This window comes from Adiantum capillus-veneris, chromosome 16 (assembly GCF_014529385.1).
Source record: "Adiantum capillus-veneris isolate H3 chromosome 16, ASM1452938v2, whole genome shotgun sequence".
NCBI lineage: Eukaryota > Viridiplantae > Streptophyta > Polypodiopsida > Polypodiales > Pteridaceae > Adiantum > Adiantum capillus-veneris.
In genome coordinates this window covers 83,437,090-83,465,077 of record NC_140946.1, presented here as the reverse complement: position 1 = coordinate 83,465,077, position 27,988 = coordinate 83,437,090, and the positions used below count along the sequence as shown (strand labels likewise).

At 44.4% G+C, this 27,988-nt stretch overlaps 1 protein-coding gene and 1 pseudogene across 1 annotated transcript; one reads left to right on the top strand and one right to left on the bottom strand.

Annotated features, from left to right (window-relative positions):
* Window positions 1–1,115: 1,115 nt before the first annotated feature.
* Window positions 1,116–19,561, top strand: LOC147439361 (uncharacterized; annotated as a pseudogene).
* Window positions 19,562–25,157: 5,596 nt separating this feature from the next.
* Window positions 25,158–26,300, bottom strand: LOC147439360 (uncharacterized). The gene is made up of 2 exons (XM_086484010.1): window positions 25,715–26,300; window positions 25,158–25,654 (listed from the first exon to the last, which is right to left on the bottom strand). Exons 1-2 carry the CDS (start codon window positions 26,298–26,300, stop codon window positions 25,158–25,160), a joined length of 1,083 nt encoding a protein of 360 aa, XP_086340136.1.
* Window positions 26,301–27,988: the final 1,688 nt, after the last annotated feature.

The window sequence follows — 27,988 nt, the reverse complement described above, 5'->3', positions numbered from 1 at the left end:
TGACTGCCTACAAGTCTGTTGTAAAATCTCTTGAGCAATTTTGCATTGGATACATCTGATTCATCACGAGACGTCGTCATTTTTGACAAGTTTGGGTATGGCCGGATGGTTGTGAGTCTTTTTGCATACAATAGCGTATATGTATGTAAGTTCCAAAGTATGTATGTGTGTTGCTTTTCTTGCGCGAAGCATCTTTCATGCCGAGCCTGCTAGAACCTAGAAATATACTTGAAGCATCTTTCATGCCGACCTGCTAGAACCTAGACATCTACTAGAACCTAGACATCTACTTGAACCGTGGGAGCTTGCAAGAGAAGGGTTGGGGGAAGCGGTGCCAGCAGCACGTCCCTTGGCAATGGAAGCGCCGGTGGCAGCAACATGCTGCTTTTCTACACAGACGACGTCCCTGGCTTCAAGATGAACCCCACCTTCGTCCTCGGCATGAGTGTCTTCTTCATTGCAGCTGTCGCACTCGTCCACGCTATAGGCAAGATCTATGCATATCGATCTGTTGCTTAGCTATTAAGGCCTCTTTTCTTGGTTTTAGTCATAATTTTGTAAGGTTGTAAGGATCTGTAAGGTTGCGAAATTGACTGCCTACAAGTCTGTTGTAAAATCTCTTGAGCAATTTTGCATTGGATACATCTGATTCATCACGAGACGTCGTCATTTTTGACAAGTTTGGGTATGGCTGGATGGTTGTGAGTCTTTATGCATACAGTAACGTATATGTATGCAAGTTCCAAATTATGTATGTGTGTTGCTTTTTTGAGATGTTATGTTGGTCTCTGTTGCTCACATGTGGAAAGTTAAGTCAGACCACTTCACTTATGCTTGTGGGTGACTCTGATCGGCCTTAATGTGAACTCCCAGTGTGCTGCTATACATTTGCGAGATTGATTTTCTTAGCAGCTATGGGTAATTTGTTTGTCTGAGGCAATCATCATATATCAAATGCAAGATGTTTGCTGATCTCGTTGCCACGTAGATGGAAAATACCTCTATTGATACGATGCAGTCAGAAGTGAATCGCCTCTTTTTTGAGTGCACGTGGCTCTGCAGATATGGTGCTTGAATGTTAGAACCTGAGGATTTCCCCTCAGTGAGAACTCATCATGTCCACTGTACTCGTTGTTCATGATGTGATTATGATGCAAATATGGAGTGATGGCAAAAGAGTTGAAAATCTTGCAGGGAGCAGATCTTCCAGTCTTGTGCTCTACAGACATTATCGATGGTGATGCATACAGATGCTCCTGATGTTTGTAGAGTTTCCAGCCTTTCTTTCAATTTTCCTTTCCCCGCCAGCACACTTTGGAAGTATGTGGCTTGACCTCCTAATTGCCACAACAGGGATGATTGCGTCTCTCTGATCCCCATACTATGAGGGCTTTCATTCACAAATTCCACATGTGACACAGATTCAATGCACATTGCGATTGTTGCATCTCTTCTAAAATGTGAGCCAAGACCGTCTCTTTGCCGAGCCCACCTTCGCCCACTATACCCACTAGACAGAGCCATCATTACCCTAAAACTCAATGCTCTGAAGGAGTACAAGCGGAAGTTCGACGCGAGAGAGAGAGTGCGAGAAGAAGAGCACGACGATATGGTGAACTCGCTCTACTGTAATGTGTAGAGCATAGTGAGTTCTTATTAGGTTTTTACAAAAGAATATGTGTACATACCTGACGGCCCGCCCACTTACCTAGGCAACCACATTGGGCTTTATACCCCAACAACCTCCCACTTAAAGTCCAATGTGGTACTTTAAGTGTGAGAGAAGCTACTATACAAGCTAATATACAAGAGATGTAGAGAAGTGATGTACTACCCTACACCTAATTTCTTGTGAAAATGCGCAAAGCTCTCTGAGGGAAGTCCTTTTGTAAGTAGATCAACATGATTTTCTGTGGTGTGAACTTTGACAAGTTGAAGTTGCTTATCCTCAAGCATTTCCCTGATGAAATGATACTTCACATCCACATGCTTTGTCTTTGAGTGATAAACTGGATTGCGAGCCAATTGTATAGCACTTTGACTATCACAATATAACACAGTCATCTCTTCTTTGATTCCCAAATATGTTACTAGTCGATTAAGCCAAATTGATTCTTTGCATGCCTCTGATGCTGCAACATATTCAGCCTCTGTAGTAGACTGAGTAACACAATCTTGTAATCTAGAACGCCATGATACTGCTCCACCATCCAATGTAAAGACATACCCTGACGTAGACCTTCGGTTGTCTAAGTCACCTGCATAATCTGAGTCTGTAAAACCCTTTACACTTAGCTCCTGACTCCCATAGCATATACGCATACTCTTTGTAGCTTTCAAGTATCTCAATATTCCTTTCACTGCCTCCCAATGTTTCTTGCCTGTGTTTGACATGTATCGACTTACTACTCCCACTGCAAATGCAATGTCTGGGCGAGTAGCAATCATTGCATACATCAAACTACCCACTGCAGGCGCATATGGAATCTTATCCATTTCAGCCTGCTCTTCCTCAGACAGAGGACAATCTTGTTTGCTAAGTTTCACATATGGTGGCAATGGAACACTCAGTGCCTTTCCCTTCTCCATATTGAAACGTTGCAAAACCTTGTCAATATACTTTGTTTGAGATAACCAAATCAACTTCTTTGATCTGTCTCTCTCAATGCGCATACCAAGTATATGACTTGCCTCACCCATGTCTTTCATGTCAAACGATTTTGCCATCTTTGACTTCAAAGCTGAAATTTCTTCCAAGTGCTTGCCAGCAATCAACATGTCATCCACATACAAAATAAGGATCAGCCAACTGCCATCCGTAGCCTTCTTTGTATATAGACAGTGATCGAACTCACTATGTTTGTAGCCTTGAGAAAGCATAAACTTGTGGAATTTATGGTACCATGCCCTCGGTGATTGTTTTAAGCCATAAAGACTCTTTAACAACTGGCATACCCAATCTTCCTTGCCTTTCTCAACAAACCCTTCTGGCTGCTACATGTAAATTTCCACATCTAAATCACCATGCAAGAACGCTGTCTTGACATCCATTTGGTGCAACACCAAATCTAATATGGCAACCAATGCAAGAAAGCATCTCAATGTAGTCATCTTGACCACCGGAGAGAAGACTTCATCAAAGTCAATGCCTTGTTCTTGCTTAAAGCCCTTGGCAACAAGCCTTGCTTTGTACTTTGGCTGACTATCATGAGCGGTGATCTTATACCTGTAAACCCATTTATAGGGTAGAGCCTTTTTGCCCCGTGGTAATTTAACTAGCTTCCATGTCTGGTTTTTATGCAAAGCTGTCATCTTTGACTGCATGGCCAATTGCCAATTCCCGGAGTCCTTCATTTGCACTGCTTCCTTGTAACATGAAGGCTCATTGCAATCAGTCAACATGACATAGTTCATAGATGGAACAAACCTATCAGGAGGTCGCGTGACACGTCCAGATCTACGTACAATAGGTGGCTCAGGCTCAGCCACAACCTGTGGTTCCACTCTATCCTGTCCTTGCTCCTCTTGAGCTCTGACATTTTGTCTTGCACGTGCAGGTCCATCTTCTTGGAACACAACTCTTCTAATCTCCTCAACCCTCTCTGGTTTAGAATGATATTTGGATTCATTAAAGTGAACATCATTGCTGCGGAAAACCTTTCTAGATTCGGGATCCCAAAGTCTGTACCCCATCTCACCAGAATTACCATAGCCTAGAAAGATGAACTTTCTACTCTTTGGCTCAAGTTTGTTCCTAAATTCCTTTGGAACGTGAGTATATGCCTCACAGCCAAAGACTCTGAGATGCTTGTATGAGGGCATTTTGCCTGACCATACCATCTCTGGCACTAAATCCTTCTGCAAAACCTTGCTAGGAGATCTATTTACAAGATGAACAGTTGTTGATACAGCTTCAGCCCAAAACCCATTAGGCAGTTGTGCATTAGACAACATACTTCTGACCTTCTCTTGTATGGTCCTATTCATCCTCTCAGCAACACCATTTTGAGGAGGATTGTAAGGAGCAGTAAGTTCACGTTTTATACCTTTTGACTCACAAAAGTCCTGAAAGGCCTTTGAAACATACTCTCCACCATTGTCAGTGCGTAAGCATTTAAGCTTCTTGCCACTCTGATTCTCCACAAGTGTCACAAACGTTTTGAAAGCACTAAACGCTTCATCCTTGTGCTTGAGAAAGTAAACCCATACTTTCCTCGAGTAATCATCTATAAATGTCATAAAGTAAGAAGCTCCCCCTAGAGATAGGTTAGGCATAGGTCCACACAAATCACTATGAACAAGTGCCAACTGTGTATCTCTTCTACTGCTTCTATGCTTATGTGGCTGCTGTGTTTGCTTACCATACAGAAAATGTTCATAGAATTCAAAATCATTAAATGAAAAGCCAGGCAAATAACCAGAACGAGACAAGATTTCCATTCCCTTCTTGGACATATGTCCTAACCGGCTATGCCACAAAGAAACGTTAGGCTGCTCGGTTACATTGATTACATTTTTAGAGACATTTGATACATAAATCATGTAAAGTCCTCTAGACTTTACTCCATGTGCTATTGTCATAGAACCCTTGGATATCTTCCACATGTTCTGTCCAAAAGTGGTGACGTAGCCAGCATCATCAAGTAAACCTGTGCTGATCAAGCTCTTTGTAATTGCGGGAACATGTCTCACATTCTTCAGCGTGAAAGAAGAGCCATTCTGAAACTTCAATTGAACATCTCCAACACCTAAGATCTCACATGTCTGCCCATTGCCTAGCCGAACATGATCTTTAGTGGTCACATAAGAAGTAAACCACTCCTTGTTTGGAGACACATGAAGTGATGCCCCTGAGTCTATAATCCAGTCACTCAGTGCATTTCCATCAGATGCTGTAAGAAGAGCTGAGTCCATTGTATTCTTCAAGAAGTAGATGTCTCCTGACACTAGACTGTCATCCTTTGCAAGAGTGTTTGTCACATTTATTTCTTGAATCTTCACTGAGGACTTGTTCTTCTCACCATGGTCTTCAGCTTTCTCTTTTCCTTTTTCTGATTTCCATTCTCTGCAGTCTCTTTTCATGTGACCCTTCTTGCCACAATGGTAGCATTCTATGTCACTCTTGCCTTTAGCACTGCGGGACTTGCTACGAGACTGATTCCTCTTTCCACCTTTGTGCTTTTCTTTGGTCCTTCCCCTCACAACTAAGGCTGTTCCTTTGCCTTTGTCCATTGTCTTTCTATTGGTTTCTTCAGTAAGCAGACTTCCTTCTACACCTGCTATGTTCAAACCATCTGGTGGTGCAGAATTACTCAAAGCTGTGCGAAAAGTGTCCCAACTTTCCGGCAATGTGATCAACAGGAACATAGCTCTAACAGGTTCATCAAGCTTGACACCTTCAGTTGACAACTGACTATAGATTGTGTTGAATTCATTCAGATGATTGGACATAGGTGTCCCTTCTTTCATCTTCAAGTCAACAAGCTTCTTAAGCCAGTATACCTATGAATGTGCACTCTGCTTCTCATAAAGATCAATCAGCTTTAACCATGCTTGATAAGCCGACATCTCGTCTGCTACATTGAAGTAAACGCTTTCTGCCAAAGTCAACATAATGGTAGAAACTGCCAATTCATCCATTTCGCTCCATTCATCTTCGTCCATATCTTCTGGTTTTATCCCCTTGAGCTTTATAGGTTTTATCTGCTTCTTTTGTACCAACACGTGCCAAATCTGCTTCTTCCACAATGGGAAATTGGTTCCATCCAGCTTCTTGATATTGTAAAGAGCAGTGTCCTGTGATCCAGCCATAGCTACGCTTCACACTAGTTTACTTTTCTGGGAAAAATTCGGCAGAGTTTCCCCTGTAAACTGACCTCTGAACCAATATCAACCTGGCATAGTCTCCTTTGTAAAATGGCTCTGGTGTACTAAAAAACAGACCAAAAAACAACTCAAAAAACACTGTCTCTCTGACACTGTAAGCTGCGGGTAAACTTGTCCTGCACCTGTACTGTCTCTGTCACTGTCCTATAAGCATAGACTGCGACAATGCCTCAACGACAGTAAAGCAAAGATGCAATCCCAACTGTCTAACTCACAGTCAATACATCCTAGCTGCCTATCTAAGGGTGCTCGAGGGATCGCTCCAAGACCTGTATCACCGAAAGGATCTCAACATTCGAGAATCCCCCAACTCAATAAAACCTCACTCGACCCTCAACAAAGGTTGCAGTACATAGACTTCCCACAAAATCATACATCCACAAATTTCCCATTGTATGTTGTAACCGCTGCGGTGGTTGTTTGCTGCGTGACTCACAGCCAGCAAACCCTCAACAGACATACATCATCTCTGACAATACATCCCATGTGGAAGTACCTGCAATGTCAGGATGAAATCTGGAATATCAAGCAGCAAACACAAGCTACCTGATGAACTAGTGGATGTCGCCTATAGTCTGTGTGTAGATGCGCCCGTGTCGTATGTGACACGCCTCCAAGAACTGTGATCCGTCCTTCGATGTGTAAACAGCCACAAATCAACACTCTGGGAGTGTCAATATCCTCAACACCTGCAGTCGTAGGCCGAAAACCCCAAATTTGCAGAGTCGGATCTGCACCCGCCGAGACCACGTAGTCGAAAATGGCCTGCGTAGACCTTTGTCGAAGCCGAACGATGGCCGAGATGACCTCAGAATGAAATTCTGAGCACACTAAGCCCTTCGGGCTTGATCACAAGATGTGGGGCCGTGTCTTCGCTTGTCGAATTTCACTCCAATCTGAGCTGGTGACTCTAGCCTCCTGCAGTGCTGCCCCGAGCCTCGATCTGAGCTCTGATACCAGTTGAAGGAGTACGAGCGAAAGTGCGACGCGAGAGAGAGAGTGCGAGAAGAAGAGAACGACGCTATGGTGAACTCGCTCTACTGTAATGTGTAGAGCATAGTGAGTTCTTATTAGGTTTTTATAAAAGAATATGTGTACATACCTGACGGCCCGCCCACTTACCTAGGCGACCACATTGGGCTTTATACCCCAACATGCTCCAGGGTTTGTGGCGATGATGCAGGGTGTGGTAGTAGCGTTGGGGCAATACGATATACTGCATGTTGTCCATAAGAGTATTTGGAGGACCTTGAGGGCCATGGAGTACAGAGATGGCTTTAGCAGACCAAGGCTAGTCATAGCTCACAACACTTCTACCAAATCCCTCTTATCAACTCTAATTGTTTGGTTGGTGATTCCTCGTTTCACAATGCTGCCAATTGTCCTTTAGATCTTCATTACTTGCTAGTTCATCTTGCATGGATAACTAATTTGATGTTTTGAGACCACGTCCACCTTGTGCAACGTCTAGGAGGGTAGAGTTATTATGCACGGGTAGGGGGTGTCCATGCTGAGGATAAAGGGGTCTCACTAGCAATTATAGAAGCTATGTGTGTATGTCCACCTTCAACTACCTTACTTAGCTCATTTCTGCAGGCGCAACTAATTATGGCCTAACTCTTACCGTGTTTCATTGCAGACAGATCAAGAGAAACTTGGACACAACTCCTCTACATTTGCAACGGCGACATATTCCAACGTGCGGTGAGCACAAAGTGCCACATTTTAATCTTGAACGCTGAGGACACATTAAAAAGGAACACACCGAAAATTGCATGCTGCCGTGGGAATGGCACGTTCCCTTGTATTATAAAAATTGGGGAGGACTGTGCAAACTCCCCCGTGTAGGGACACCAGCACGTTTTCTTTTTTTTCTATAACATAAGAGATAAAGAACACATACAAATAATGAGATTACTCTCAGAACCTTAAACATTGTGCTATTACTTTTCTAACACTTCGTACTTATTCTTTGCAAGGGACATTCAAGAACTCAACTACCGCTTGCCTCTTCTCAGTCCGAAACCCCACAAGAGCGCAATCCAGCACCAGGTACATAGTTGTTTCAAACGCTTGAACTATCTGTTGCTTAGCCGTGATTAGTAACTAAATATCACAAGGTTCTGATTGCATTGAACCATTAAGATTGAGTCCGACTGAAGCCGTCAATGGACCATCACCGAAAGCGTAGGATACACCTCAGCAGATTGAAAGCGAGACATCGCACTTCAATGAAGAAGAAGGCTAGATTTCTACCATGCTCACAATCATGGATTGAAATCGTCAATTTAGTACACCGATGGAGTTCAAAAATAGCAACGACATTCAGACCTTTAAGCATATACTTTGTTTGTGGTGTAGTTTTCATCCAAAGAAGTGCCTCTTTCATTGTACTCAAGCTCCAAATGAGACATCGGTTGCAATGTTTGCTAGCAGTCTACTGGTATCCAGCTTAGAGGCTACACAAATAGAAACACAATGGGTGCAGTGCTCCGCTTGTGAGAACTCAAGTGCATGTCGCAGATATTGTGTGCCGTTACTTCCCGACTACACGAGAAGAATACTGAACGGGAATCAACTTCACATACAGCTATTGAGCGTCATTGACATATCTATCAACGCCATTTCAATAGTGACAACAATAGCACGTGGTACACTAGACAGACGTTCAATATTAGATAACCCTTTGCTATTGACGGGAGCAAAGAGAACCCCGAACCCCGATGGCCTCTAAAACACCGGGGACCGAATGGCGCGCCTCGAGCCTGTCATGGTAAAGCAAACAGGGGGCACCACCTAGCTTCAGCGGCTAGGACGCAAACAACACACCACCATAACAAAGTTTTCATCCAAGAGATATGGATGCTTGGGAGTAATGATGAAAAGGAAAGGGAATGATATCAAGAGAGAGAGAGAGAGAGAGAGAGAGAGAGAGAGAGAGAGAGAGAGAGGGAGGGGGTATAGCGGCTTAGTACTTAGGCATCACAAAAGGATGGCGAATCCGCACACCCTTCACACATACACAAGCTCACTCCAAAACACAAGACTAGGTGGCGATTCCGCACACCTCACATGGGCAAAACATTGCAAGAAAACATACTCACAAAACCTCAAGCTTTATTTAGAGAATTAGGCGATGAAATGGGGAGCATAGGGTAGGGGAGTGAGTGGTAGATCACATGGTGGATAGGTGGGAGTTGATGGCGAAGACTCGCACAAGGACTATGGCCATCATCCTTCATTTAGTTGCCCTTCATCTTCCATAGCCAAGGGTGTAGAGGTCATGCTCAAGACAAGCATGGTGATTGCGGTGATGGTGATGGTGATGGTGATGGTGTGGGTGTGTGTGTGTGTGTGTGTGTGTGTGTGTGTGCACTAGGCACACACAGTGCATAGTGTGTTCTTTGGTGATGTTGTGTGTGTTTTAGTGTGATAGTGACCCCTCTTTATATAGGGTAGGAGGGGGGAGAAATTCTAGAATTTAGAAATGAAGAAATCATTATCTACACAAACCATGTGACTGTGGGCCCCACTTGTCTGGCTGTGTGTATATGTGCCAGAACAGCAGTCTCATGAGAGAGAGACTAAGAGAGAGAGATGGGTTGATGAAAAAAGTGAGAGGTGACATGGAGAATAAAGTAATTACAAGAGGGGAGAGAGGGGAGTGTGTTAAGAGGTGAATCTGTGTGCAGATGTGTGTGAACACAAGAAAATCAGGTAACCACTGGGTGGGGATGGGTCTGTGGGCACCTTTTTCAGTGAGACTGAGTGTGTGAGAGTGTGGGGGAGGCCATCTGGCTATAAGACAAGAGAGATTTCGAATTTTAGAGAGAGAGAGGGGGGTATTTGGATCATGGGAGAGTGTAGGAGAGAGAAAAGGGGGGTGGGGTATACTGTTTTGGAAGATAGCATAAGTTGCATGTGAGTTAGGGTGCATTATTGGTGAGTTATAATGCATTATTGGTGAGAGGTGGGGTAGCTTGAGGGGAGAGAGAAAGGAGAAAGGACAAGGGGAAGAGAGAGGGGGTTGACCTTTTGAGTGGAGGAGAGGAAAAGGGACACACGGCGGGGCATCGGTGAAGAAAAAGGAGGCAAGGTGGGGATGGGCTGCCCCGCAGACATGAGGTGGCCTATTTTACCTTTCTTATATATTTACATAATCATACTTTATTTTTTTCTTACTTTTTCCAATGCCTTTTATCACTCCCTCCATAAGAGGGGGTTTTCATGGGGTGGGGACGAGAGAAGAGGGGTATGGGAGCTTGGCTTGTGAAAAGCCCCCATCATTAGCCCTCCCCTTTTGGCGAGAGGCATTCATGTCTCTAGCTCTGTTTCTTCTTCCGCTTAGCTGTAGGATCCGATTTCGAGTAGCCTTCTGAATTAGCCATTCCATTTGGCCATTGGTGAGATTTATGGGATATTCATGAATCTGTAATAGGTCCGGGTGATAGCTTATTTCTTGGAATAGTGTCGGTTGATTAAAGGGGAAGCCCATGGCTTCCAGAACTTTGTGCCAGTGTCCTCCTGGATCCCAGGTGAAAAATAGGATCATTGTCTGCAGTGTCCAAACAATAAAATTTGCATGCCAAATTGGACCAAATTTGTAACCACCAGTAGCGAGAGGGGAAATGAGCATCTTGGCTCCTGCAAAGACAGAACCGAAAATTATGATTCCCAAGAGTGTACCAAGAATCCACCATATATGGCTGCCTTGTTGGTATGGTGAGCTCAAGTTGTCTTCAGAGTCCTGCTTACTGCCATGACTAGAAAAAATTGCAAGCATATTATGCTTCTTTTGGGTGTCCTCAAACATGTCAGCTTCCTTTACTGATGCTAATAGCAAGCCACCTACCTTGCGGCTTAAATACAAGCGTAATCCACTTACCTTTCTCCAAAGAGAGGATGCACTATTTGTAAAAAATTGTACCAAATTGCGAATGAGGTCTTCATTCTTGCATTCTATCAGGCTTTTGTCTATCCATGGATCCTTTGCTCTTATCTCCATGCTGATATTCTCTCTATATGTTATAGCGGCTAGCCACAGCCATAGGTCTGATGCATCCCATGAAAACACAATTCTGTGTTGTGGAGGAGTTTGGAACATCCTTAAAAGGTTGGCAACATATTGATCATCAAACTTACTATGAGCATCCTCACATAAACTGGAGGCATTACCCATCTCCAAGTTTATAACACCCTTCAGTAGACTAGAGGCATTACCCATCTCTAAGTCTATAACACTACACAATAAAGTCTTGCTCGGCTGCCAAGCCTCTGGAGAAATAGCCAACTCCAAACCTTCAGTCACTTACCTCTTCGTTATGGTCCTCAAGTGAAACTGCTTGGATGCAAGATTCCTTTAGCTTGCTACATTGTCCTGGGTCCATGCTGGTGCACAGGCTTCTGTTTTCAAAGCCCTCCCCTTTGCTTGATATGTTGTCCATCTTCTGCAAAGCCTTGCTAACAGGCTGGTTTTCCTCTTCTCTTGTATCTTTCATGACCTTTGCATTCCTCTTACTCTGACGAGGCCTAATCAGCACTTTACACCTTCTTACCCTTACTGCCCAATGCTGTCGATTGATCGCTTTGGTGCCTATTTCATCCAAGGTTAAAGATGTACTCACATTTGTAACACAATTTTCTTGATTTACCTCCCCCACTTGGGTAGCATCTTTTGATTCTTTAACCTCTTGTTCCACTGCTTCAGTCCTTTGAATAAACTTCTCGCTTGATCCTTCTTCGGTTACCTTCATCTTGACCTCTTCGGCAAGACCAATGATACTTGGTGTCCGGGTACCAATTGGTGGTGGCCGTAGGATGATTGTAAGTGGTGATTGTGGCGGACGTAGAATTTGTGTTGGTGGGGCTGGTGTTCGGGGTGGGGGTGTTCTATCTCTAGGGGGTCACAATTGGTTCCTCCTACCTTCTCTATTATAGTTTTGTTGTGGTTTGGGATAGTAGTACATACCGTGACCATCTTCTCCGTAGTTGTAACAATGGTACTCAGGGTTCTGCCTTCGTTGTCCTCTTCCTTGTTCTGGGTTCCTGCCAGGTGTAAGCCCTTGCTGCACCAGATGCGCAGCTAAACTCTCTAGTTGGGTGGTGATACGACTCAGCAGGTCTTGCTCTTATGATGCCTCTTGTGGTTGGACTCTATGATTGGCTGTTGCAGTCACTAGGGTTGGTTGTATCGAGCTTGTTTCCTCTGACTCGTTTACTCTTGCTTGCATGCGTAGCTTCTTGTCTTTAAGGCGGGCTACTTCGACTGCCAACTCATATGTTCCAGGAAACCTTCCCTTCACCTTCTCTCTAAGCGGAGACCATAGACCAGCAATGAAACGGTCCTTCTTTAGGAAATTAGGCGCTGCTTCACCTTCCTCCAATAGGCAACCCATCTCTCCCATAAGTCCACAAATTTGGACTCGTAGGTGGCATACTCCAGCATGCCTCCCTGCTTTAATTCTGTCAGTAACTACCATAGCCTCTCCGAGGTTGTGCCTCCACCAAACCTCTTTACAAAAGTAGCCATTAACACATCCCATGCATTCATGGTGGCCTGGGGCAATGCATTATACCAAGACTTGGCCTCTACTTTCATCAGTAGAGGAAAAATTCTAAGTCGTGAAGCATCGTCATCTTTGTTGGAGACGATACAAGCAATGTCGAAATCATCCAAAAAGTCGGTGGTGAGATCCTCTCCCTTCTTTCCACTGAACGTGGGGAAAGAAACACTTGCCATGATAGTGACTCAGGAAATTACAAACCTCTTTTTTTTTCTTTTTTTTTACATTACATTAACAGTGCGGCTCATAGCAGCTTTTTTACAAGGGTGGGTGGATAGGTTAAAACAAGATAAAGATAGAAACATTAAAGGAATGATGGTAATCTAATATGGGGAGAATGATAGGGTTCGGGGAATTGAGGATCTCTCCTAGTACCGCCGCACCGAATAGGTGTACGATCTTCTGTTGGTAGAAAACTTTCCTATCTACATAGATATTCACATGCATATGCTGCAAGAATCTGAACGGGAATTCCGTTGGCCCGTTTTCCATCATGCACAAAGGATGAAATACTTACTTATACTCTTATCGTGCCAATGTTGATGAGTCGGCACATCCACAAGAGGTCGTCGCCTTTCATGGGCTCTACCTTTCCTTCGTTGCTTAGCACGTACGGGGTGATGGCGACGCGTCTGACCACTCCCAGCCTCTTGGCTAACAACAATTGCAGGTAATTTCCGTAGTCGGCGTGTTGCATGAATTCTACTCCATTCAGTTGCAACTCGTCTCCAGCCCACTGGGTTTCTCCCCTGGTAGAGAGCTTCTTCAGGATAAGTTGTATAGGGAGAGGAGGAAGATCCCCCACTCTCTTTCCAAAACAGCGAGAGCAGTAGCCGAACCACTCTTCTCTAGGACATGGGAATCTTCTTACCACTTCTTCTTCCGGATTGTCGAAGTGGATTGGTAGCACTCGCATGCGTCGTGCAAATCGGTAGGCGACCTTTCGCCGCTTAGCTTCGGATGACTTCCTCTTTGGCAAACTGGGTACAACCCGACTTTCTGAGCTTGAAGCACTTGCTTGGCCAGATGCTTCTCCCTTTGGGGTCATGTGTTTCCAGACTGGCTTATCTTCTCCTTGCCTTTGGCTTGCGCAGCCCCTTTAGGCCACTTTGGAGTTATAACTTTGGTTGTAGTTTCTTTAGGGAAAAGAGGTCTCACCGTTTGCTTCCCTTCCTTGATGTGAATGACTTCTTTGCGATGAATGTCGATGTAGATGACTTCAGCCCTTTCATTGCCTTCGTTGCTAGCACTCATTGACAGTGTGCCTTGGTTGACAACAGTGATGGCACTTCACCGACCTCCCACCTGATGCTCTCAATTTATAGTTAGAACGAGCGACACGAGATGGAGAATTTACCTCTTGAATGCTGACGACACTGCAGCCTGGCAGTAGCACCTCAATGAAGGCGGCTAGTGCCTCCTTCGTCTCTTCTTCTTCCGTCCTCCAATTAAAAAATTCCTTCAACCATTCGTCCATGATTGATAGTGGGCGTCACTTTCAGAATTGTAAACTGAAGGGTCTTAGAAAAGATCCTCCGTGGGGGCACCAAATGATGGGGGCAAAGCGAACCCCGAACCCCGATGGCCTCTAAAACACCGGGGACCGAATGGCGCGCCTCGAGCCTGTCATGGTAAAGCAAACAGGGGGCACCACCTAGCTTCAGCGGCTAGGACGCAAACAACACACCACCATAACAAAGTTTTCATCCAAGAGAGATGGATGCTTGGGAGTAATGATGAAAAGGAAAGGGAATGATATCAAGTGAGTGAGAGAGAGAGAGAGAGAGAGAGAGAGAGTGAGGGAGAAGGTATAGCGACTTAGTACTTAGGCATCACAAAAGGATGGCGAATCCGCACACCCTTCACACATACCCAAGCTCACTCCAAAACACAAGACTAGGTGGCGATTCCGCACACCTCACATGGGCAAAACATTGCAAGAAAACATACTCACAAAACCTCAAGCTTTATTTAGAGAATTAGGCGATGAAATGGGGAGCATAGGGTAGGGGAGTGAGTGGTAGATCACATGGTGGATAGGTGGGAGTTGATGGCGAAGACTCGCACAAGGACTATGGCCATCATCCTTCATTTAGTTGCCCTTCATCTTCCATAGCCAAGGGTGTAGAGGTCATGCTCAAGACAAGCATGGTGATTGCGGTGATGGTGATGGTGATGGTGATGGTGTGGGTGTGTGTGTGTGTGTGTGTGCACTAGGCACACATAGTGCATAGTGTGTTCTTTGGTGATGTTGTGTGTGTTTTAGTGTGATAGTGACCCCTCTTTATATAGGGTAGGAGGGGGGAGAAATTCTAGAATTTAGAAATGAAGAAATCATTATCTACACAAACCATGTGACTGTGGGCCCCACTTGTCTGGCTGTGTGTATATGTGCCAGAACAGCAGTCTCATGAGAGAGAGACTAAGAGAGAGAGATGGGTTGATGAAAAAAGTGAGAGGTGACATGGAGAATAAAGTAATTACAAGAGGGGAGAGAGGGGAGTGTGTTAAGAGGTGAATCTGTGTGCAGATGTGTGTGAACACAAGAAAATCAGGTAACCACTGGGTGGGGATGGGTCTGTGGGCACCTTTTTCAGTGAGACTGAGTGTGTGTGAGTGTGGGGGAGGCCATCTGGCTACAAGACAAGAGAGATTTCGAATTTTAGAGAGAGAGAGAGAGGGGGGTATTTGGATCATGGGAGAGTGTAGGAGAGAGAAAAGGGGGGTGGGGTATACTGTTTTGGAAGATAGCATAAGTTGCATGTGAGTTAGGGTGCATTATTGGTGAGTTATAATGCATCATTGGTGAGAGGTGGGGTAGCTTGAGGGGAGAGAGAAAGGAGAAAGGACAAGGGGAAGAGAGAGGGGGTTGACCTTTTGAGTGGAGGAGAGGAAAAGGGACACACGGCGGGGCATCAGTGAAGAAAAAGGAGGCAAGGTGGGGATGGGCTGCCCCGCAGACATGAGGTGGCCTATTTTACCTTTCCTATATATTTACATAATCATACTTTATTTTTTTCTTACCTTTTCCAATGCCTTTTATCACTCCCTCCATAAGAGGGGGTTTTCATGGGGTGGGGACGAGAGAAGAGGGGTATGGGAGCTTGGCTTGTGAAAAGCCCCTATCACTATCATGGAGTAAAGAGCATAGAACAACCTTCACAGAGCAAGACCTAGCTACATCACAAGTGGCAGAAATACTTGCATTCAATCTTGAGAACAACTTCGTACTACAGAAGTACATGTCGATGGCTGAACGACCGAATAAGAAGCTTGGCCTCTGCATACTAAGTCAAGATAGTGTGAGCAAGATCATTCAGCACCAACAAGACAACGCACCGTTTGCACTAATGGCACAGCTTGACACGAGTTTGATGTTTGGTATCATCAAAAACATCGTTGAACCAGCCAGGAGAAGAGCATTCACCGCTAGTGATACTTACGAATTTGCTTCTCTGCAGATCCGTGGCTGTCAACAATTGCTTGAGAGAACAATTACTTTCAAGCCCAACGGCATGCCTGCCGCAGCAAGCTCCGTGAAGGACATCACGATAGAGACGACAATGTTTCCATTCCTGTTTCCTTTCGGGAAAGGCCAATATGATGGTAAAATCAACGTCAGTATATATGTAAAGGTACGTGCATCGACTTTGTTCTCCGTTTACACCCTGTACAAGCCATACCTTCTCATAATGTACCAAGTAAAGCAGGCTCTTATGTTGGCTAACAATACACACACAAGCTTGTTGCAAAGGGACATTGACAACTACAAGAAGGCCAATCGTACAACAACTGACGAGGACACTGTGAGACATGTGCTTCGGTACAACACCCCTTCCAGCATGCCAGGCTCCTACTCGTGGCACCGCAAGAACCTAAAGAACTTGATAGCAATGGTGGACGAATGGGGAATGCCTAATTTCTTCTTGACTTTCACTGAATTTGAGGTCACAGACACAAGATGGCATGAGATTGACACGATCGAGCTAATTGCACGTCATTTGAACGCCTCCTTCACTTGGACAGACTGCCCGATCGAATGCGCCCTCACCTTCCACACTAAATTCCAAATGCTTATGTCCAAATATATACTTGCAAAAGGTGTGTTGGGCCGTGTGCAACACCACTTGGTTAGATATGAGGTCCAAAATAGAGGATCACTGCATGCTCATGTCATATTGTGGATGCATGAAGAAGACAAAGAGCAACTATCTGCTGAGATAATTGCATACATCTCGCCAGAAACTAGCACTGTGGTTTTGCCAGAAGTGAGCCGCCTCCGACAACTAGTGCTCAGGAAACAACTTCACAAGTGCCGTACAAGTTGTTACCACAATCAAAGAGATGGAGTATGTAAACACGGTTTTCCATTTCATGCACAGCCAAATCCAAACCCAGTCTTCAACGAACAAAATCACAGATGGCAATACTTCAGGCCCCGGAATGAAGACAGAAATGTCGTACCGTACCACCCTACACTGCTTCTGCTATGGGGTGCACATATGAATATACAGCGGGTCACCAATTCATCATTGTCCTATTACCTCCTGAAGTATGCACTCAAAACTGAACCAATGGGCCATCTCAACATCCGCTCAGAAGATGCAGAGCGCTTAGGCCTAGGTGGCCTTGACACTGTGAAATTGAAGATGATCTCAACCTCTTTACTGTCGAAGCCTATCTCAGCAACATAAGTGGCATTAAATTGTTTGCAAATCCCAATCATTTCAAACAGTGACACCGTCCAATACGTCGACTCATCACCCCCGGCACTACGACAACGAATCATTTCTCACAACAATGATGTCGTGCTGCACCCTGTTGATCTGTACTGCGCATGACCACAAAGTCTGGAGAATCTTACGTTCTACGACTTCCACAAGAATTACACAGTGACGAAGGGGAAAAAAGAAAAAAAAAATATTTCGGAGGTGAACACCTACGGACAATCGCCGGAGCGGCAACACCGACTAGTCCGTTTCACAGACTTCCACCCAGGGCATCATCCAGAGGCTTTCTTTTACAACGTGCTGCTAAAGAGCATCACCTTCAGAAACGAATCCCAGCTCCTCTCACCGGAGAACACGTCCAAGTCATACTATCTTGAGTGAAAACTTAGAAATTTGATACTGACAGATGAGGACCTTGAGATGTACATCACAGAGTATACACAACGAAATATGCTCGCGACAGATCAAACACACCAATTTTACAACATGATACTATAGAAGATATCCTCAACAAAGGCTACCTCATTTCAATCTCCAGATGTGCAAACAGACTACGAGCAACAGGACACGACTTCTCGTATCTCTGCCCTTCTAAGCGAGCTTCAAAACGTCCAGAACGCGTCACTGACATCTGAACAAGCAGAGATCTACAAGAAGCTCACAGCAGCAAAGGGTGGTCTGCATGTGATCACAGGCACTCCTGGCAGTGGCAAAAGCTTCCTCATAAGATATATCACAAGCCAACACATAATGCAAGGGAAAACTGTCACACTCGCTGCTTCGACTGGTGCAGCGGCCACGAGGTTAAGCAGCATCGCAACAAATGTCCATTACCAATTCAAGATACCGGTGCGCACACAGCAGTATCCCCTGTCAATCTCCGAAACTGATGACAGATACGTCAGTATCAAAGAAGCAGACACGATTATCATAGAAGAGATTTCTATGTTGACAAAGCAAACTTTTGATCTCATAGTACGACAAATTGTGAATGTCACCAACGGCACACTGCTAGACCCATTCGAAGATAAAAAGCTCTTCTTGTTCGATGATTTGGCACAGTTGCCGCCGGTATGCAGGCATCAAAATGATCATTGCTACTCATGCCACATCACAAGATCCACTTATTGGTCCACTGCTACTACGTACATTATGTCTTGCTTAGTGCACCATGCAAAAGATATCTCTTTCATAGAGTTCCTCAATACAATAAGAGTCAGGCTCCCCACAAAGAAAGAGATCCATGATGCGCTCGGTGACCTCATCATAATGCAGGATCAAATAGATCAACACATGGATAGGAATATGACAATCATTTGCACACACAAGAGTGACGCTCGATATTATAATAACCTTCTCTTGGAACGCTTCCATCGGCATAGTCACATCATCCAAATCGGCCTCAAGACAAACGCACACAACGTCCCTGAGCTCCAAGCATGGCTTAAAGATCCCGACTTCCACGCAATTGACAGAATAGCAGAAGGAGCAAAGGCGCTGATAACAGAGAACATAGACTTAACAATTGGAGCAGCCAATGGATCACTTTGTCGCGTAGACGAAATCCTCCAAGATGAAGAAGGAGGCGTCAAAGCAATCAAAGTCACACTCGACACATCCAAACAGGAACTTACACTTCGGCGGTCAAAGCATAGCAGACGGACATTCAATGGGCACTGGTACCATAAATCCACATTCCCACTAGCTCTCGCCTACGCTATGACTGGACACAAGTCCCAAGGCGCAACAATCAACTCCAACGTCTTGCTCATTGTAAAAGAAATTTTCGCCCCTGGCCTTCTATATGTGATGCTATCACGCGTCACTGAGCGAACCCGGCTACATTTACTAGAGCTACCTACGCCAGAGATGTTCACACCATCTAGATTTTTGAACTTCTAGCCGGGAATGTTTCCTACGCCCTCTTCAATATCAATTCTTGTTTCTTTTAAACAAATGAAATCGCCTTGTAACTGCCTTCTATATAAAGCAGGAATTTTTGTTTAACTGCTTGTCTTCTCTTCTATGGACTTATCATGTTCAATATGTTGCATTGCAGAGACACCTTCCCAATCACCCCTGCTCACTCTGATCCACCTTTTGTAAATTTACTGCTCTTCCCTTTTTCACTTCATTCATTTTTGTTTAAACGTTTGTCAGATCTTATGCTTCAGAAATACTGCAAGAGGTCATCAAAATATTTTTTTTAACGTGCAGGAAACTGAATCAAACAATGGATCACAACACGGTACATTTTGCACGCTTCTTTGATCTTGCATCTGCCTGCGTGTACACATGCAAATCAATCACTCATTTTACTATGCAGCTCTTCAAGCAATATACGAACAACGCAAAGGAAACGCAACCAGCGATACAACCTAAGAGATTTTACCTCACGACTAAGCAGATGAGATTGGCAAACTCAGCAGGCGAGAAACCCCATGCGTATATTGAGGGGTTCCATACTTTTCAAGAACTTCGCAACTTCATGAACAAGTGCGACGCAAGATATAAAGCTCTAGACCAAACAATGGCCACACCAAACACAGAAAGGATGACAACAGGTACTATTAGAAAAGGAAAATATAATGCCTTCTATGTGTAGTGCTAACAAGCTTGCTCCTGCATCCTGTAGGTCTCATGAAGCAAATACTTGAAGAGCTTGATATCTAGTACGAGGATGATGAGAGTATGTTGCATAATGTTGAAGCACAACAACTCCTCGACACAAAATCTGAAGGAATTACATTGTACGCGATGGAACAGCTGCGGTTTGGTTACAACATTGACTTGGTTGAACTTTCAAAAGCCACTCAAGAAAAATGTGCCGGTATCTTGACAAATTTCATGACTTCGGCAAACCACACGCACGACGCAACTAATCCACCTATCACAATCCAGAAGGTAGCATGGCACTACAGCGAACACAAGGCAATAAATTATGGACAACCAGCCTCCCCATACGAGCCAGTTGCAAGAGACCAAGGCATGTATGGATAACAAGTATCACTAGATTCTATTCACTTCTCCGCAGCAATGTCATTTTTTTTATTGACCTAACCAATCTGGATGTACTACAGATTTAGACACTCATCAACAACCAGAGACAAGCATCGGCCTTCCACCCCAGAAAAAGCAGCGTTGCGGGAAGAATACATAGTCTACAATATACGCTGCACGAAGAACGATAGAAGATATATCGGAGTCACGAATAACATCCATAAACGCATTGGCCAGCACAAGCGCAATCCTTCGAAGAGAATGCGAGAGGACATTCGGACACACATTCCTTTCGAGGACAATTTTGAAATTACCACTTTAGCAACCAGTACCAATATTCATAAAGCTAGAAACTTAGAATTTTTCTATATTAAACAACAGAAGACAACAATTGCATTAGGTTATAACGTTTGTTCTGGACATCCACCAAGGTTGAGAAAATATTATTTTTTGAAAAAAAACACGAAGGTATAGCTGTAAACTTCTGCCGTCTTTATTTCATTGTTTTGTTCACTGTCTTTGTCACATAATTTTGATCATTGCCTACAACAATGTCTTTCTGTTTCCATTCAAACTATGGCAGACATGACAACTTATCAACTGTTTTGATTTAAATGCCTTTTCTTTTCAGTTTAGAATGGGTAGGCCAATTCCAACTGATCTGATTGAGTAGCAGCCAGAATTTGAGACTGCAATGTACAAGTTCCAATACTGTCTTTACCCACATTTGCAAGAGCGGGTGCTCAAACACTACATGCATAAATGGAGCGAGTTCATTCCATGGCCAGTTCAACCACCTGCCCCATGGTATCCACATTACATCACTTGGGATACACTCAGTCGACAAATCAACATCGACATCGCCGTGCTGGCTAGTTGCTCCACAAAACACCATTGTATGTTGTTCGTGCAGATTGCAGACGTGCTCGGCCTACTCGCGCCTTCACATAACTAAACAATTCGTTTCGCGTTATTTCTCTATCAACGAGTTCCCCACACGCGCCACTCTGAAGAGCATCTTACCGATATAGTCCTCCTCCTCTTCTCCACAGAAGATTTGTCCATTTCATTGTAAAGAAATCATTGCATGCTACATACAATGTTCCGTTCATAATTCTTCAATTTTTTGGCATACTATTTTCATCAAATCGTTTCAGTCACTTATACTCACTTGGCATAAGAAAGTTTGTGCAAAACAAATAATACGTGCTCTCTCTCTCTCTCTCTCTCTCTCTCTCTCTCTCTCTCTCTCTCTCACCTTTCATTTCGACAATCTTCTTTACGATCTATACTCTTGTTCAGTGCTTGCTCTCTCTAATTGAAATCGCCTTGAAGGCTTGTACCTGTATACCAATTTGTTATCCACTTCCGCTTATACACGCTGACGAAGCACTCTAGTTTTTTCTTGCCATCTCCGCATGCAAAAAAAAGGTGTCCTATTATTAGCCAATAGCGCCGCCGCTGCTAGCATGGCACAGGAACGGCCACTATGATGTGGCAGCTCGGACTTTCAAGTAGCGTCGAATTTGGCAAAACCGGTACCGAAGAGGAGCGTTATGGCGAGGGCTGCACTTCGCGTTTCTTCTCCGCATCAATTGAGGCCCGAGCCAACTTGCGCAATCATTTGTCTTCCTCCTGCATGGCTGCAACTGCTCTCCATAGACCTGCTCTTTCTTCTTTTGTTTCACATTCACTTAAAAAACCCTTTTTAGTTCCCAATGGGTGGCCCTTGAACTACCTGTGGGCGGGCAGCCTTTGGGCATGCCCTTTAGTTGGGTGGCCTTCGCTTACGACTTTGGGCGTCTGCTTGTTGCCTTGGGCGGCCGACCATAGGCAAGCTCTGGAAGCCATTGCTTAGGCGGCTATCGGCGCCATAATTGTGGCCCTTGGCCATTATTTAATGGCTTGGCACCACACTTGGCATACATATCTTTTAAAGCATTGCAAGAGCTGACATTCTTGAATAATGCCAAAATAACCCAGCTCAGCATTGCCGACAACTAACACCGGGACTCTGCCTGCCAAGCCATAGACTTCTCAAACTGCATAAAACGCATACTAACCCTGATGAGGAGGCCAAATTTCCCAGATGGCACCCCAACCGAGCCGACCGGACTGGTACACAGCCGACCCCTAGTGAATCTTTAACGGCTAATATCTTGGCGATCGCGACTCCGATTACTGATCTGAAAAGATCGACGCGCTCCAGAAAGTGAGCACTTCAAGCCCGTGCATTCATTTCATCTCTGTCATATCATATGCAGTTGTCCAATCCGGTACGGATCTGCAATCGACTCAAACTTCAATATGCCATAACTTCTTCATCGTAGCTTTAATCGACGAGCCGTAAAGACAGGCCGGTAGAGCACTTCAAGCACTACAGTTCTAGACCATAAACTCTCATCTGTGCTCACTTCAAGCATAATCATTTTTGGCATCATTGAGGTATCTGTTGGCCCTTTTAAGCCCCATCTGGCATACATTAATCATTAAACTTGGCCTATTAACAAGCCCTGATCATTGACCATTAAATGTGTAGGCTTCAAAGAAGCTTAGCTTGCATTTCTCTGCTCTCTTTCTCTACATGGCAGCGGAGCTGCACGACAGCGTGTGTATGTACGTATGTGCATGTGGGCGGATGTGTGTGTGTGTGTGTGTGTGTATTTATATATATATATATATATATATATATATATATATATATATATATATATAGATATATATGTATATATGTATATGTGTGCGCAAGCGTGCGGTGGGAATGGGGGCTTATATATATTATATATATGTTTTTATAATTTATTTTTTCTTTGTGTTGGCAGCCAGTCGGCAGCTACGTGAAGATGGGGGTGGGGGAGTGGTGTGTGTGTGTGTGTGTATGCGTGGTGTGTGTGTGTGTGTGTGTGTCTGTGTGTGTGGTGTGTGTGTATTGAGAGAGAGAGAAGAGCTGTGCGCTGCACCTTCTACAGGCCGAGAGGGAGAGAGAGAAGGATTGCAGGCAGGGTGGAGCCGAACAGAGCGCGAGAGAGGGAGAGGGGATTGGGGTGGTGAGTGAGGAAGAGGATGAGGGTGTGAGAGGGTGAGGGTGAGTGAGTGTGTGGTGTGGAGGGAGAGTGGGCTCCATGGTGGGTGCTACGCCTTTGGGCTGAGAAGAACGAGAGAGAGAAGGGGATGAGGTGGCGTGGATAGGAGAGAGAGGGGGCTCTATGGTAGGTGCCCACCATGGGGGGGAAGAGAGTGTGTGAGGGGAGGGGGGGGGGGGGGGGGGGGGTTTGTCCTATTCTCTTGTCTTGCATGGTGTCTCAAGGATGAGAGGAGGGGAAGAAGTCAATGGTGTGGGGGGAAAAAAGAGGGTGGGGATAGCGGGCCAAGGGGGGGTAATGAGGCAGAGGGGAGGGTGAGGCGAGCGGGTGGGGAAGAGAGGGGGGAGGAGAATATAAGTGGGCCAAGGAAGGGGGAATGAGAGGGTGGGGGGGGGTGTGGTTAAGAATACCTCTGGGCGGGCGGGCCTTTGGCCATGCCCTTTAGTTGGGTGGCTTTCGCTTACCACTTTGGGCGGCTACTTGTTGCCTTGGGCGGCCGACTTGCCATTGCTTAGTGGCCATAATTGTGGCCCTTGGCCATACGACACTTGGCATACATATCTTTGAAAGCATTGCAACAGCCGACATTCTTGAATAATGTCAAAATAACCCAGCTCAGCATTTCCGACAACTGACACCGGACTCTGCCTGCCAAGCCGTAGACTTCTCAAACTGCATAAAACGCATACTTACCCTGATGAGGAGGCCAAAATTCCTAGATGGCACCCCGACCGAGCCGATCGGACTGGTACGGAGCTGGCCCCCAATGAATCTTTAACGGCGGCTAATATCTTGGGGATCGGGACTCCGATTACTGATTTGAAAAGACCGACGCACTCCAAAAAGTGAGCACTTCAAGCCCGTGCATTCATTTCATCTCTGTCACCTCATCTGCAGTTGTCCATTCCAGTACGGATCTGCAATCGACTCAAACTTCAATATGCCATAACTTCTTCATCGTAGCTTCAATCGACGAGCCGTAAAGACATGCCGGTAGAGCACTTCAAGCATTACAGTTCTAGACCATAAACTCCCATCTGTGCTCACTTCAAGCATAATCATTTTTGGCATCATTGAGGTATCTGTTGGCCCTTTTAAGCCGCAGCTGGCATACATCTGGCATCTGTTGTCCCTTTTAAGCCGCATTTGGCATACATTAATCATTAAACTTGGCTTGTTAACAAGCCCTGATCATTGACCATTAAATGTGTAGGCTTCAAAGAAGCTTAGATTGCATTTCTCTTCTCTTTTTCTCTACATGGCAGCGGAGCTGCACGACATTCACCCCCTTTGAACCTACACAGCCTCCGGTCTATGCCAACAACACTTTAATATGCATCTGCTACAGGTACCTTAAGCTCCTTACCCATCATCAAACTCACGTAACTGGTAAACATATAAAAAATGAAATAAGTCTTATACCCTATCATCAATGTTCTAGCTTAATCATTAGGTAGCTGCCCATCAAAAATCTTTGAACAGTATCTGCCATATCTGCAAAGCATTCAATCATGGATAACTTGTTTAGTGAACCCTGCCAGACTCAAGTGCTCCAGTTAATGATGCACACAGCTTGACCATTAAGCTCTCTTTAAGGAACCCTGTCAAGCTCAAGTATGCCTTACTTTGTCTCCACACGGAATGGCCGTCAAGTCCTTTACCTCAAGTTCTCGTAGCAGAACCAACTCAAAAGATGTAAAGATACTTCAACAGTTGTCCAAAGAAGTCAGTTGGAAGCCAACCATGTACGCTTATTGACCGCATAACAAAACCTATTATGACTCGTCATAATCTAGAAAACAAAATCTTGTACCATGCAACCTGCTACAACAGGTAACTGGTACTCTCCAAATCTGCAACTGGCACTTTAGTAGCCCCCGAGATCAAACGGGAAACTAACTAATCATTTGCCCAACTGTGAGCATTCCTTTAAAAAATTTGCACCATCCTCCAGGAACATAGGGCATATAAAGTAGCTGACAGCAATCATAGCTAGCATTATAACCTCTTGGATCATAAGGTAGTGGATGATCATATTTCAAGTATATTGCATCTCCACAAACTTTCTCATAGCATAGGAACAAAAAGTCCCAAATTCCCATCATAGCAAAACCCAGTGGCAAAATCAATTCAATCACTATGGTTTCCAAAATATCAATCTGCATTTGTGAGTCACGGAATTCCATCACTTCATTTGATACCACAAACGCTACATGGTTGCCTTCTCTAGTAGGCACAAACTCCTCTAGAGCCTCATCCAAAATAAACACAAGCTCTTCATCATATGTTGTAGGATGTTCTTCACTACTCTTGTCACAAGGAACTCGAAATTCCTCTAGCACATCATCAAGCAGATCCATAAGCTCCATATCTTCCTCCTTGGAGGAACCACCTAGTTTGTGAGTATTATCACAGGAACCACCTAGTTTGTGAGTATTATCACAGGAACCACCTAGTTTGTGAGTATTATCACAGGAAACCTCATGGCTTGTTGCATACATAGGCACGAATTGTTCTGGCAGCTTCACATTCCCATTCAAATATCTTTCCACTTCAATAGCACAAGTCTCAGCATGCATTACAAAGATAGCATCAACTTCTTTTTCCATAGCATCATCATAGCAAACCCTATAACTTGTAGCAGTCATAGACTGATCATCATCCATCACCCCCTCTGAATATGCATCTCCATAATCATAATCTTTGTCTTGGTTCACATCAAATACATATGGTTGACCATCAAATACATCTACATCATCACTAGTGTCCTGAAATGCAGCCATATACATGAAACCCTCTTGTATAGCATCATCCAAAACAATTGCTTTTGCATGTAATGCTGCATAAGCATTCTCTTCATGCTCTATACCCAAAGAGCACTCCAAATGGGCATCCACATCACATATTGACTCTGACAAACATGTTTCTTGATCACTGCTAGCAACTATGCTTGTATGCAAACCATGTTCTGGCTCTGAGAAACCTGCTTTCTCATTTATGTCACTTTGAGAGGATATGACTGCATGCTTAGCATCCATAGAGTCATAGCTGCTTTGGAATAAAGAAGACAATCCCAATTGAGCATAAACAATATCTACTATGAAATCATCATCTGCATGCAATAATGTCTCGTCTTCCAGAAGACATGCATCAATAACAGATTCTAACTTAGCTCGGATAGAATATTGATCACCTGTATGATATGATTTTTGCATTAAGAAAAATGGCTCCTCATCTTGTCTGCTTTGAATTTTTTGAAGATCCAGGTCTTTATTCACTGAGATCCCCTGTAAAATTGCTTCTGCAAAAGCATCCCAATTATTTGCATATGTTCTTGCAATAACTTGAACTTGCTCCTTAATATCGTCACACACAAGCTATTCAAACTCTGAAATCATTTGAACTTTTGGCACTCTTTCACGCTTCATTTCTTGCTCGTAACACTCTAGGTAGCCTTTTGGATCATATTCACCATCAAGCATTCGTCTTTCATTGCACACTGCATCCAATGCTGCATTTAAAGCTTCTTCTATCTGCTTCTTTGTCTTCACGACTTCTACTTCATGCAATGATCCCTGCATCACTTGCATCATCTTAGAAAAATCTGGAACTCTTGATTTTCCATTAGAAACATGTGTGATAAATTCTTCAAATAAAATCTTCATCTTCGTTGGAATCTCCATCTCCATCTCCCACCCCGGCTCGTTTCGCGTCGAGTTCACCAAAGATGTCGGGGGATATGTGTTCTCTACTTGAGTCAGGCAGGCGCCGGGCCTCTGGCTATGGGAGGTGTGAAAGAAAGAGAACAAGAACAACATATGTAATTGAATCTGGAAATCATCATAATCATCAATTAATTGATTAACGCTTGAGTACAACTTAATCCTTAGCCAAGGCGGGCTGTTAACAGCACCGTCACTTGGATCATCTGCTAACTAGGAGTTTAGGCTCCCGCTTTATAGAATTAACCGGGCCGTTAACGACACCAGACTTAAAAGAATGTTAATTCAATCTCTATATGATGAAGGTTGTGGAAATGTCCTCTTGTTGCTTTATCTGATTCAAATACCCATAGATTCTGCAGTCTTCAATTCTGCTCACTACCTTGATCATCAAGCTTCATTTATTACCAATTATCCTGTATCTTCTTGCTTTATGCACTTTGGACTGGCTTATCTGCTGTTCATGAGCTTTATCTTCACCTCTCGTCGACTTGCTCCGAGTCCCTTAACCCCTGCTTGGACGATACACTTGCTTTCCTCTTCCGAGCTCATGCCAGCTTCATGCAACGCTCTGAGATACTCTCCTTTTCAAGCATGAGAGAGTGAGAGCACCTTTAACTTTCTTGCTTATGTCTGAGAGCAAGAGAAAGTACCCCTTCCTTGCCGACTCCTTGCTCCCCTCTTCTCTATCATATGCATAAGATGAAGAGATCTTTACTCTTCTTTGTTTGTTAGAGCCCTTTCTCGAGAGTCTTGCTTCAAGACTCGGCTCCGAGAGCCTTTACTTTTCCGCCTTCTTTATTGCTCGCCTTAACATGCCAAGGTCCGCCTTCTCCAAGCCTTGCTCTCTTCATTTGCTTACCAAGGACAAGAGGACGAGAGAGAGTGCTCGCCCTTGCTTACCTCCTTACTCCCTTGCTTAGCTTGATTGGAGATTGAGAGAGAGAGAGCCTTGCTTGACGCCTTTTGCTCTCCCCTTGCCCTATTCTCCTTCGCTTTCTGCT